The 14,132-nt window shown below is 45.3% G+C and overlaps 1 protein-coding gene across 3 annotated transcripts in view; it reads right to left on the minus strand.

The window, feature by feature from the left end:
• LOC135897748 (unconventional myosin-XVIIIa-like) overlaps positions 1-14,132 on the minus strand; it is a 364,913-nt gene that overhangs the window by 181,982 nt on the left and 168,799 nt on the right. For all 3 annotated transcript variants that reach the window (XM_065426465.2, XM_065426463.2, XM_065426464.2), the window contains exon 18: positions 4,487-4,615. In XM_065426465.2, the coding sequence (XP_065282537.2) occupies positions 4,487-4,615 (129 nt within the window). The remainder of the gene's footprint in view (positions 1-4,486; positions 4,616-14,132) is intronic.

Consider the following 14,132-nt stretch of genomic DNA (forward strand, 5'->3'; position numbering starts at 1 on the left):
GCATTTTATCAAAGGCAGATTCCAAGTAGTCAATAACTGAAGTGTCATTTCGCTGCGCTCAATTTCAGCTGCGTTGAAATTGTAAATTTTTACCAACTTATGTTTTGAGGCACACTCCTTGTTAACTTTAATAGTAGCAAGTACACTATTATGGTTTGAAATTCCCTCGTGAATATCTATTCTATAATCGAATGCACCTCCAGACAAAAATATTAAATCTAACAGCTAATTACAGTTCCTTTGAGTTCGAGTGGGTTTCTTGGCCGTCCTGAATGAGACCATACATCGTCATAATCTCTAACATCAAGTCAGCATGAGATCTTTCCATAGGCCCAGGAACTTGTGCGTCCCAATCTACACTAAGTAAATTACAGTCTCCTACAAGTATAATTTTGCTTCTGTTGTTCATTAGAGCATTTAACTGTTCATCAATCTTTTGGAGGCATTCAACAAGGCTTGCAGGGGGTCTATAAATTACTGCGATTACTAATGTCATATCAGTCGTAATTATTTTACACCATACGCCTTTGTGATCGCTGATAAGGGGGAAGGGTTCATATTGCAATTTGTTCTTGATGAGCAATGCCACACCTCCGCCTGTTTGTACTGTCCCTGCGGAGCACATTATATAAGCTAGGAAACATTCCTTCACTCTGAATATCTTCATGCAGCCACGTTCCTGTCATGGCAATAACATGAGGATTGTGTAGTATCATTGAGGATTCAAGGTGTTCTGCTTTATTTACAGCACTTTGTGCATTTACGTTTAGTGTTCATAGTTCATGCTTTTATTTTCTATCATTCATCACGACTGGATGTGTTTGCATGGGTAGTTGGCAGCTTTACTTAAGAATTAGTTTGCAAGTCCCAGATATGGGCAGTGTTATTGATGATCATTTCATTGTGCACGAGCTTAACTTTTGGCCCCGCATGTGTACAGGCCTGAACTGATTCCCCAAAAAAGTTTTCTTTTCTGCGGAGTGGCCTGTGAATAATCGTTGGAAACACTTATGCTGCTACCTTTCAGTTTGCTGAATTTCTTAAAAATGGCTGCTTTCTACTGAAATCATACAGCCTGATGATAACCGGCCTGTTCAGCCCAGCCCTCCTTTGCCCAAGTCTGTGTAATCTTTCCGCTGACATCACAGAGATGCCCAGCTGTTCGAAAAAAATTTCTTTTACCACTCTGGTTTCAATATCTGCTCTTGTTTCTTTTGCATCCTGATAAACCAAATACAATAATCTTATTGCGTCGGGCTTTGTCTTCCATATCATTTAATTTCTTTTGCTGGAGTTGAATAGTGCGCTCAAGATCACCAACAGTACTTTCAAGTCATACCAAATTAATGCACTGCTCGGTGTATGATTCTAGTTTGCTTTCCATATTTGTCAGCCGTACTTCAATTTGAGTTTGCTTGTCTAAAATGAGTTGAAGTAGTTCCTCAGTTGTTGGCCTCAGATTACTTTCGATATCACTGCACAACTTAGGCAAAATGCAATACCAGATAATAAGCAAACATTCGCGCAACTTATCGTAAGTTATCGAAGGTTCCAGAGTAATCACTGGTGCCTGCGTGTCTTCTGGAAAGTTCTACACAATTTGCGTCACACATGCCATCAAATTACACAAGCTTTAGTGACAACACACAGCAGATAAAACCATCAATAACATTTGAGGAACATCCAATACATGCGGGTGCATCCTGCACTGAGCGATAACATTTCTTAAACTGTGAAAAGCGGTCACAAAAAAAAAACCGATAAACAAGTATACATGCCAATATGTAATAAGTGATGGGAAGGAGGTCTGTCAATTTCTTTTCGTGTGAGAAGCTGCACGAAGCTGTATTATGGCTGGACTTTTATATTTTAGCATTGGAAGCAAGATTCCTGCTTTGTGCAGCAATGCACAACAGCCAAGTGGCAAGTGGCTCAACCACAAACAACAAGAGATGGCTGCAAAGCCACAAGAGCTGCACAAACGCAAGCACGAATTGTTGTCTCAATGTTGAAAGTGTAGCACATCACACTTAAAGGATCACACAAGATTACATGTATCACTTTGCAACTACACACAGCTTAAGATGAGTTGAATCAGGCTGTTCTCTACAATGGGCTCACTATACAATAGACTTTCATTAATTCGACTTCGAATAATTAGATTTTCTGCTTATTGATTCATGAACAAAGGTTCCAGCCGGCAACGTATACATTTCTGTGAGCCAAAACTTCTATTATTTCAGTTATGAGATAGGCCCTCACTTTTGAACTCAAGTGGTCAGTATGAATGCGCCTGATGCCAATGATGATCCAAACTGTGGCCCAAACAATTGCAGTGCCTGTCTTCGTGGCACTAGGGGACAACAAATGCATCGAGCATGCATCATTTCACTAAAAACACTTATCTTAGGCTTGTCCTAGGAATATTTTAGAGCAAGAAAGGTAGCTCACAGCAAATGTTACAGTATTTACCAGATTTATTATTTATTCAAACATATCACTTCTTTTTTTTTTCAACAAAATTGGTCCAAATATTACCTGCACCAGTGAAACCAGGTATGAAACCAAAATCGTGTTTGTGCACAACGATCTACTGCCAGAAACAGCCTAGCCAGCATCAATGCCATCACAGATAACAAGAGATTAAGTTCTCGACAGGCCACGACAGATGCCCCACTCTAAGTCTTTGATCAAGAGAGCTCATCAAAAGCCAAGTTATTTTACATGCTAAGCTAGCAGCAACAAGTTCAGGTATGTTTTGGCATTTTAGGTAAGTGCCTGCTTCACAGGACAAACTAGTCAACTGGTTAGTCTAGGTGTGGGCAATCACCCCAATTCTGATTGCTCCATAGTCATTTGATAAAATTGGAATATCAAACATGCGAGGAGCCACATGGAGGACTACACATTGTGAGCAATATAGCACTGTTTGAGAATGATGACAATGGATATGAAGTGGTTTTATACATTTCCATTCAGTGTGGGTAAAGTTTTATGCTTACATCCTTTTCTGACTGCCATGATCAGAGCCATGCTACATGTTTTTCAATCAAGTGCACATTACATTTCTACTTTCTTTGGTGCTTTAATGTCATTTCTATGTTAGCTTTTTACTTTGATTCCACATAAACTGGGTCACATTAAATTGTGTTGGGTGTACATTAGAAAAGGTCAACCTCTTCTTTTAACGAAAGAACCAGAACCTCGGCAAGCTGCAAGATTATTTTTACTTCCGCTGGTTTGTATGCCAGCAAAACTTCAAACATAAACAGTTCTGAAACTACTACAAGGAGCTGTTTTGTTTCCATGTTCATCTGCATTTGTAGCAGCGGCATAATACAGACTCCGAAACATACACTTGGAACTACTCCATGCTTAGAAACTGGCTACAGAGCGATTACACATCACATTTCCGCGTATATACATTGTCATGATGTGGATTGTGGTGTGTGACCTTGGCAAGACAAAGTGTCTGACCAGCCAGCTTGGAGTGACGGTGATTGTGTGACAACAAGAGAAGATTTAATTATGGCAATTGTGGAAGAAGAAGACTGCGTGCCACGAACAAGGAAGTGGCATGTGGAGAGCGTGAGAGCGAGCAGGAGGCTTGAACAACAGCTCGCTGACCAGCGGTCGAGGCTTGGGTACTGGCGAACGTGCGGACCTAGGCTAAGATCTTGGTTGTGGCTGTGCTCTCCTGCACACCAGCGGCCTGCTGTCACGGCAGCCTGGTGCAGTGCTTCGTGCTGGGAACCTAGACGTTCCAGCAGTGGCTCGCGAGCTGCTGGCCAGTTACAGCAATGACCTGGTGCACTGCTGGCCTGCTGTTTTCCGTTTCCACATTGCAACCAGATGCAACCTGGTGGTGTCGGCGTAGGACGTGGTCGATACAAGCAACTAACGAGCTGTGCTGAAAAGTCGGACTACGCAGCGACAATGACAATGGTCACAGCCCCCGCAATAACGACGCACACTGGCGAGTCGTGCTGGAAGAGTGCTAGGCACATCACTATTTTAGACAGACAGACGTCTTCAGAACTCTTGCTCTAGTCTGTGTGCATGTAAAACGCCCTGTACCATGTTAATGTATTTGTATATAGGCTGTGTTATATGTGAAAGGATCGCATCTGCCGTGTCATTATTAAAAGGATCCCGGTCCCAAAGGATACGGCAAGTTTCCTTCACATACATGTAATAGGCATTAGTTCCTGTTTGCATTTCAATTTCATTATGCTAATGGTATGTGGCTTATTGTACAAAACAGCACGAATACGAGACACAAAATGCAAGAAAGACAGAAGAAAACCTAGTAGTTGTGTCTGCGTTACATCTTCACTATGTTTTTGGCAATAAGCTGGGAATGTTGGTACACATTCATCAAACAGAAGAGTGGAAATTCTACAACCTGAGAGCTGAAGTGCATAGCAGCAATTTTCGTTTGCGTGTGACTGTAGTCGAGAGTTCAAAAGCATAAACAGAAGCTCACCTTGCGCTTTTGGAAACGCTTGCGGGCCAGAAATCCCCTGAGGTGAGCCTGCAGGTGAATCAAACCCTCAGCCAGCTTCTCCTCCCGCTGAGACTCCAAGAGGGACAGGGTGCCCGCACGCAGAAAGATCTGCACCAGACGGAAAGAACAAGACCACGTCAGCATCCTACAGTGAAAACTCATTGTTTGAAGTCTACCACACAGCATAAATTTTTCAAATTGAGTGGATTTTTGAGTTACGCCAAAAAGAAGAAAAAGACATCACCACAAATACTGCCTCACAATGACTAGTGACAGTAATGCGATTAGCATCCAAGCAATGTAGCAAAATACCATATTGCTGAAGACATTTATTTAGAATCTGTAGCAGTCATTCTGAGACTTCCTCACTTCAGCTACACACACTGTCTCTGGTATTGGCCCACCTTGATATTACCCTCAGTTGCCAAGGTCAGTCACAAGCATGATGGCATGACAACAGCATGATGACGACGGCGACAGCATGATGACGACAGCATGATGAGAGTTGGATGATGAAGCTGGAATGACGATTATGCAATGACCCCAATATCATCGCGACCATGAGCACATATCTATGGCCCAAGCTATGAGAGAACTTAGGACGCCTGGTCGGCATAAAAGACCTAACAATAATGGCATGATGAGTTGGATGATGAGGCTAAATTGATGACAGTAGAATTATCACAATGGTCTCAGACTGATAGTATGACAACGAATGCATGACAAGCGTGTCATGGGGATAGCATGATGACAATGCATTGACAAGATTCAGACGACGAAGCTAGAATGATGACAATGCTACCGAGTTATTTATTAATTTTCCCTTGCACTGTGTTCTGCTAGCCTCCTGATTAGCTCAGATGGATGGTGAGTGATTGCCCCGGAAAGGCGTTGGTCCCAGGTTTGAATCCTAGACCAGGCCGAATTTTTCCTTAACAGGTAAGCTTTCTTTCTGAGAAACCTGTATGGGTTTCATTTGTAGCTTTGTGCTACATTCAGCTGGATGACAATTTTTCCTATCATCAGCTGACTTCATCCTACACCTGAAAAGTGCCTAATCGCATTACACCACATAATCCTGTACCCTATTGACTGCAAGTACCTTTCCTTTGCGCCTCTTCTGGTGTTGTGCTGGGTCACCAGCTATCTGCTTTACGCATTACATGACATGCCTAACTTCATTTTCTCCTCTTATTATGAACTAGAATTACGTGCCAAAGTTTCCTATAGGGGTTTGCAAATAGTGAATAGTAGATTTCAAATCGAATATCTAATTGCATTAAGAAGAAAAAGCCAAATATTGAATCAAATATCACAAAACATCTAACGAAATTCATTGCCTACAAATTTTGGGCAAGAAAATACTGCTGCACATGCTTAGGAGTCGCCTAGCATTGCATCATAAAAATGTAGCAAGCTGGCAGTAACTTGGGTATACAGAAATCCAGATATACAGTACAGTCCACTCTTATTAAAGGGAACACCAAATTGGTATGTCAGCACCGATTACCGCCCAGTTCTAGTATAAGAAGGTGTGGAAAATATTTTTATCAATTTATTTACTGTTGACCAGAAATCAATTTTCTTCCTTTTTCACAGAAACTAATGAATGAGTGACCTTCTGTTGTATTGAATACCAATTAGACTCTCAGGGTAATAGTGGACCTGTGTTTTGTGGCATTATTTTATAATTGTAGCAACTGTTGTTTATATTTTTACTTATATTACGCTGTACAGTAAGTCCCACTACAGTCTTTGACCTCAGGACTTCCTTCTGTGTAACATTTCCTTGTACTGTATCATGTTTATTAATAATAAAACCTCATTCATTAAAAAAAATATACTGCATAGAAAATTTTGCTTTCTAGTTTTTCTGTACGGCAGGTGGTTTATCATAAGCCCAATCTGTGCGACAGATGAAGTGACCACGCATCATGCGACTCAATCAATGCTCTGCGCGAAGCTTGTGCTGACGGTAAAGAGCAGGCACTGTCCATGCAATTTCATTGTCAAGTTTGGTACGTGACTTGCCACCTGTCAAAGATTCCGAAATCTGGACGGTCATGGCAAGTTGGAGGGTCACGGCTACTATGTTCATATGGGTGGCTCATCAGTAATGGATCCAGAGATCACGAGTGCAGGTTACATTGACGGCTGTTGAAGCGGCGTGAAGTTCACTGCCACATATTCCGTGTGAACCATGTGCCTATCAGCGCCTAATCGGCTCAATCTTCAGACATGATGATGATCGTGATGTATGAATTTTATTGGCACAAGGGCCAGATGTGGCCAAAGAGGGCCAATAAAAAAATAATAAATGAAGTGTCGATAGTAGAAGGTGACAAATATCATGGTTTTGAATGAGAATGTGAATGGTATATGTAACTTGGCTGTAGAAAGCCCTAAAAGATTAGTTGCTGTAAAGTGCGTAAAATGTACAGGGAATAAAATAATGACAATGACTAGTGGTGTATGCTATGGAAATAAAGGTTCTGTCACCAAGGGATGATGTACTAAACATGTGAGTAACAGTAGCACTCGTACCTCACAAGAGAGCCCTTGAACACAAGAACTGGGAGTCATGTGCTTTATAAATATGCTATCCCAGCAGCAGCCTCTAAGGAGAGGATGCGCTACGCATACCTTGGTCTGATAATGTGCAATGTGCCAACACCTCATAAAAATGTTAAAACTACCTTATTGTCAAATAGTGGTTCCATGCCAAAGAATATTGCGGGGTGGAGGGGAATGTGTTGTCTGCATGCCAGGGAAAAGTACTTATTTTGTTGTGCTTCTATTTCGCGACATTCTAACAAGATGTGAAGGACTGTAAGCGTCTTGCCACATTTATCACAGACAGGAGGATCATCACCAGTTAACAGGTAGGAAGTGAGCGCCATAAGTATGGCCTAACCTAAGGTGGCAGAAAATTACCTTGGTTTGCCGTATTTTTGTTATTGGTGGCCAGTGTCCTAAGTCTGGCTTAATGACGTTAAGTTTATTAAGTATTTCAGTGTACCTCGTACGTTGCCGATGGCCCCCCAGTTTCCTGTGTAGGAAAAGCTTTAAATCTACCACAGGCACAGCTATGGAAGAATTACTTTGTTTTGAGGTTACTGACATGGCTATACAGTCGGCAAGCATATTACCCTCGGTGCCTCTGTGGCCAGGTAACCAGCATAATATGATATTGACACATGGACTTGTTTATCTTTTTTGGGTGAGCGCTTCTCACCGTCTAACAAATGTTATCGCTCAGCGCAGGATACACCTACATGTATCGGAAGTTTCTGGAATACTATTGATGGTTCTATCCACTGTCTGTTGTCACCGAACCTTGTGGAATCTGTTTGCATGTATGCACAATGCAAATGGTGTAGCACTTTCGGGAAGACACGCGGGCACAAGGGATTACTCTAGAATGTTCAATAAGTCGTCTATAAAAGCCGACGCGCTTGACCAGCAGATCAGATTTTCGCCGATTGCCAACTGTGTTCGCCGCTATCCTTGTCCTTTGATTGTAGCCTGCTTTTGAGGGCACAGGTTCACCCAATAAAATGCTAGTTTCGTATATCACAATTTTGCTGCCTTCTTGACTGTCACTATTATGTGACATCTGGTGGAGGTGCTATTGCGTTCATGTACCGAATGCCCCTGCAAAACCGTGAACAAAGTTCGTACCCCGAAGAGAACACCAACGTCGCCCTAGACAAGTGAGCTCGCCACAGACTGCAAGGACTGCGCCCGGAACATGGCCTTCTGCCTGATACAACCAGGAAGACCATGGCTAGCTCAACAACCACAATGGCAGCCCCAGTGTCCCCCATCGTGCTTCAACAACCCAGGGAGCCCCCTACCTTCCGCAGAGCTTCGCTGAAGGATCCGGAAACCTGGCTTGAAACCTTTGAAAGGATCTCAACCTTCAACGACTGGACCTCTGAGGATTAGCTACGCCATGTGTACATCTGCTTGGAAAGTGCTGCGAAGACCTGGTTCGAGAACTGGGAGTCCACCCTTACAACGTGGGACCTGTTCCGCAGTAACTTCCCGAGGACCTTCATGAGCATTATCCGAAAAAAAAAAAAGGTCCCAAGTTCTGCTGGAAACCCGAGTGCAACTACCCAATGAGACCATCGCCATCTTCACGGTAGAGATGACCCGTTTTTTTTTTAAGCACACTGACCCGGAAATGTCTGACGAGAAAAAATTCCACTTTTTGATGCCAGGCGTAAAGCAAGAACTCTTCGCCACAACTCACCGAAGACCGTAGCTGAGTTCTTGAAAGAGGCAATGACAGTTGAGAAAACTCTGAAAATGTGCACTAGGCAATTTAACCGTCAAGTGTGTGGGGATGCGCGACCCTCGCGTGTCCCCTGATATCTTGTTTTTCCGCATGGCTCCTGTCTTCTGAAGTGTGGCGGCGCCGCATGGCCCGGCGCTCGCGGCGGTCAGAGTGGTTGAGGCGCAGTGCAAGAGATAGCGCGAGTGTTGCACGGCTAACGCCACCGACAGGCGCCGAGGCGCCACTTGGGCGCCGAGAGACAAGGCGCTTGCGCTTTCCCGGCGAATCGGCGAACAGCGTGGACGTCCCTCGCACGCGCCGACCCATGCTTCTGCGAGACCGCCTCGCGTGGCCTGCCTTCGAAGGCGCCACCGTTCGCGTGACCGTACACGCGAACGAGCAGCCGTTGGGATCCAGCATGGGGCGAACATATTCGCTCGCTATCCGGTCGCGGTGAGTCGGACTTCTAGATTTGTCGCGCGCCCATCGGCATGTTTTGTGGATAGCAACTCGGCTAGCAGGCATTGATCTATGAAAGGTGCAATGAATGTCCTTGTGATTGTTTGCTCTACTGTGTTGTCGTTCCTTCGTCCCAAGAGCACAGGAGGAGAACCCCACAAGTGTCCACGCCACAGTGAACAATCCAGGCACTGGGCTTTAGTGACCTCCAAGACACCATCACAGCTATTGTAAACGAAGAACTGCACAAGATGTTACCTTCGTTGCAACCTCATGCGTCCTCGGTCAGCCCTTAAAACCGCAATTCCATCGTTCGCCGCCACTACCCAAGGAAGACAGATGTATAGTGCACCCCCGACCACTGCCTGGTATGCTATGACTGCAAAGAAGCGGGCCACGTCTACCACCGATGCTCATACCACAACTTGGGATTGCGAGGGTTCGCCATCAACGCGCCACGCTCACAGCCAGGGGAATGGCATTGCAATAACACCAACTACCTAGCCGCCACTCAGTGGAGCCCACGACAACCATGCCATTCCCCGTCACCCGGCCGCTACCTGTCCCAGTAGCGCCGACAATACACTGGCCCAGCCAGGGGCCGGTCTGCAAGCACATATCCGAAAAACTAAAAGCAGCAACCGATGGAGGTGCAGTTGATGTTAGTCGAACTTATGAAGATCCTCCGCCGCCAACGAAGACGACAAAAAGCCTGCTATGACGACATGCCAATGAGACACCGCCATCCCAACATAGCCTGAAAGTCAAGAATAGGCCGACGAAAGACGACCTGATGACACTATGTTCAGGCTTCAGGTCAACACGATGCAGCCATGATCCGACACCAAGACCTAACTGCAACGCAAGACAAAGAACCACCGACCTCGACATGCTTCTCGACGGCCACGCAGTCACCGCCTTAGTGGACACAGGAGCCGACCACTCCGTCATGACTGGACCCATTGCTGCCCAGTTGAAGAAAGTTAAGACTGCATGGGAAAGCCCTCAAATTCAGACCGCTGGAGGACACCTAATAACATCGACTGGAATATGCATGGCAAGAATTGCCGTTCATGACTGGACTTACCCTGCCATCTTCGTTAGCCTCCAACAGTGTTCACGAGACGTCATTCTTGGCATGGGCTTCCTGAACCAACACAGCGCAATCATAGACCTGAAGTTGAAATCGATAATGCTGTCGGAAGATCAAGCGATACCGCTGGAGAGCTCTCGTAGTCACTATGCCCTGACTATATTTAAGGACTAAGTCAGCATCCCAACTTGCTCCAGCATTGTCATTTCCGTTGGCAACGAACACCCGCAGACGTAGAAGGCGTCATATCGAGGCCGACCAACATCTATTGCTTGACCGTGAAATTTGCGTCACAAGAGGGATTACTCGAATGCACGGAGGAAAAGCGAAAGTGATGCTAACAAACTTCATCCAGGAGTACAAACACATCAACAAGGGAAGGGCACGATGATCGCATACATCGAGGAAAGTGTGGAAACCAGCAATGCATTTGTCTACTCGAATTCTGCGGCATCTACCCCGACGACCATAGTTCTCGAACCAGACTTCAACATAAATCTAAGTCGCCCCCCGAGTAAACAGCAACAGCTCAGAAATCTTCTCCGACAATACAAAGACTGCTTTTTGATGCCATCAAGGATTCGACAAACACCAGTTGGAAAGCATCACATAATAACCGAAGAGTGAGCTCAACCACTCCGCCAGAGCCTTTATCGAGTTTCGACGTGAGAACGTGAAGCTATTAGGCAACAAGTAGACGAAATGCTCCACGACGACATCATCCAGCCATTGAAAAGCCTGTGGGCTTCTGTAGTCTTGGTGAAGAAAAAGGACGGAACTCTACGTTTCTGCGTCGATTACCGTCAACTGAACAAGATCACGAAGAAGGACGTATACCCCCTTCCACAAACCGACGACGCATTTAATCAGCTCTACAACGTTAAATACTTCTTGTCAATGGATCTCAGGACTGGCTACTGGCAAATAGAAGTTGACGAGAGAGATCGAGAAAAAAACCCCTTCATCACGCCAGACGGCTTCTATGAGTTCAAGGTTACGCCATTTGTACTGTGTTCAGCGCCTGCAACATTCCAGCACGTGATGGACACTATTTTAGCAGGATTGAAGGGGCAGACCTGTCTTGTTTACTTGGACGACGTCATCGTCTTTGCCAGAAATTTCAACGATCGCCTTAGGCGGCTTGCGACAGTACTAGAGGCCATCAAGTCATCAGGGCTCACTCTGAAGTCGGAAAAGTGCTGCTCTGCTTACAATGACTTTCTGTTCCTAGGCCATCAGCAAATCTGGAGTCCGTCCCCACCCGCAGAAGACAGCTGCCATCGCAATGTTCCCACAGCCCGCTGACAAGAAGGCAGAGCGTAGATTCCTTGGCATATGTGCCTACTACAGGCACTTTGTCAAGGACTTTTCACGCATTGCTGAGCCACTAACACATCTAACTAAATGTGATGTCGAGTTCAAGTGGGTAACAGTGCAGGCCAACGCATTTCAAGAACTCGAAAGACGCACGCAGCTGCCACCGGTACTTGCGCACTTCAACGAGGACACCAATACCGAAATCCACACTGGCGCCAGTAGCCTAGGTCACGGTCCCGTCCAAGGACAGAGGAAAGATGGACTTGAACAGGTGATAGCTTACACTAGCCGGTCGCTGTCAAAAGCGGAACGTAATTATTCTACAACCAAAAAGGAATGCCTCACCATCGTTTGGACTACAGCGAAATTCTGCCCTTACCTATATGGCAGCCCACTCAAAGCCGTCAGCGACCATCATGCGTTGTGTTGGCTAGCAAATTTAGAGGACCCTTCAGGACGGCTGGCACGGTGAAGCCTCAGACTGCAAGCATATGAGATCGCTGTAATCTACAAGTTCGGCCGAAAACACTCTGATGCCGATTGCTTATCAAGCGCCCCCATTGACTCGCCGCCACAAGATCACGAGGATGACAATGCCTTTCTTGGAATAATAAGTGCAGAAGACTGGGATGAACAACAACATGCAGACCTGGAGCTAAAAAGCCTCGTCGTGTATTTGGAAGGAAACACCAATGTTGTCCCTAGAGCATTTAAACGAGGATTGTAACACAACAATGGCACAGCAATGATAACGACATGACGAAAACGGTACATGACTACTCTTTCTTGACTGACATCCTTTCTCAGTGAGAGGAACGCTGAAGAAGTGCTGCACGATGCAAGAGCTGCGCTACATGTACATATCACCTGCAGTTGCCTGCACAATGGGTATGTAGTCACTTTGTCACCACTTATCTCTATCAGCTCTGTAAGTGCTAGAAATGCCACAAAAACTGCCAAGCCCAACCAATTGCCTGACATTTCCTAGGTATACTTTGCGGCGCAAAATACATTTCTTGAAAAGGGACAGAAGAAAGGGAGACAGTGAAGCGCCTCACTGTCTCCCTTTCTTCTGTCCCTTCTCAAGAAATGTATTTTGTGCCACAAAGTATACCTAGGAAATCTAAGCACCAACTTGCCCAAGAAGAAGTCCTTTTGGAATTGCCTGACAGTTCTGTGAAGAGTATGCCCATCTCCCAGCTGCACATCAGAGCGATGGCATGAATTGATCCCCAGCGGCAGAGGTGGACAACATTTTATTTCTCTTCATTATGCGGTGAGAGTAAGGACTTGCCATGGCATAACTGAGCAAATGGAATTATAAGAAGTCAGCAAACAAAGACACCAAGGACAACACAGGGGAAATTACTTGTACTTATTAATTGAAATAAATAAATTATAAACTAATGGAATTGAAAGCGGATTAAAAAGCAACTTGCCGCAGGTAGGGAACGATCCCATGCCTTTGCATTACGCATGCAATGCTCTACCAATTGAGCTACCATAGTGCTGTCCTCCCATCTACTTTCTGAGGTATTTATGTGTTACTATGAGAACTAACCCTGGGAGTGTTAACCAGCGCCACCACTTACAAACTTTGGTAGGGGATGTTGAACATCCTTTCTGCCGTAGGCGTCACAAGTATGTGATCTTTTTTTTGATGGAGGCATCTGGTCAATAAACTCACACGTGCTACCTGAAGACATCAATGTTGCCGGACTCGAGACTCTCATTATGCAAAACAGTGCCACTGTAAGACAACCCAGCTGATGACAGGGGAAACAAAGAAGCCCCATTGTCCCTCTTGTACGCACTGGAAAAGGCAGACAGGTGGTGTTCACACTTGGCTATGCCTTTTAGCAAAAGCATGTACAGTAAAACCTTGTTAAACCATACCTGCTTAAACAGTAGTTTCGTTTTAAAAGTAGTAATAAAGTCAAATCCCCGACTCAGTGGCCATTGAACATAATGTGTTTTGTATCCACATAAACCGTACCAACTTATTGCGTACGCAGCGGTTAAAACGTAGCGTTTCAACTTTTCATCGAGCAAACACGGCGGTGAGCCGTCTCCATTGGGCGGCCCGGCTGAACAACAAGCCTCAGAGATCGGTACAATGGCCTCCAAGTGCCCTGTGCGTTTGCGCAAAGCCACATCAACATCAACATCATTTCGACGCCGTGCTTTTTCTATGGCCGTGCCAGAGAGCGTTATGGCGTCGTGCAAGTGAGGACTCGCGTCGTTCCGAAGCTCGAATAAAAAAGACGCCGGGTGCTCAGCATAGAAGAAAAATTAGACATCGTCCGTGCTGTTGAACTTGACACGAAGAAGTCGGCGCTGGCATGCAACAGGGATCTGCTGCTGGCTACAGTGTGTGGCGTTTGGAATGCTAAGAAGTTGCTCGGCAGCGCTGCTGCGGCCGTGAAGACATGTCGGCTACGAGGTTCGACTTTTCGCCATCGTTGCCTGTGTTG

The sequence above is a fragment of the Dermacentor albipictus genome, chromosome 2 (assembly GCF_038994185.2).
Source record: "Dermacentor albipictus isolate Rhodes 1998 colony chromosome 2, USDA_Dalb.pri_finalv2, whole genome shotgun sequence".
NCBI classification, from domain to species: domain Eukaryota; kingdom Metazoa; phylum Arthropoda; class Arachnida; order Ixodida; family Ixodidae; genus Dermacentor; species Dermacentor albipictus.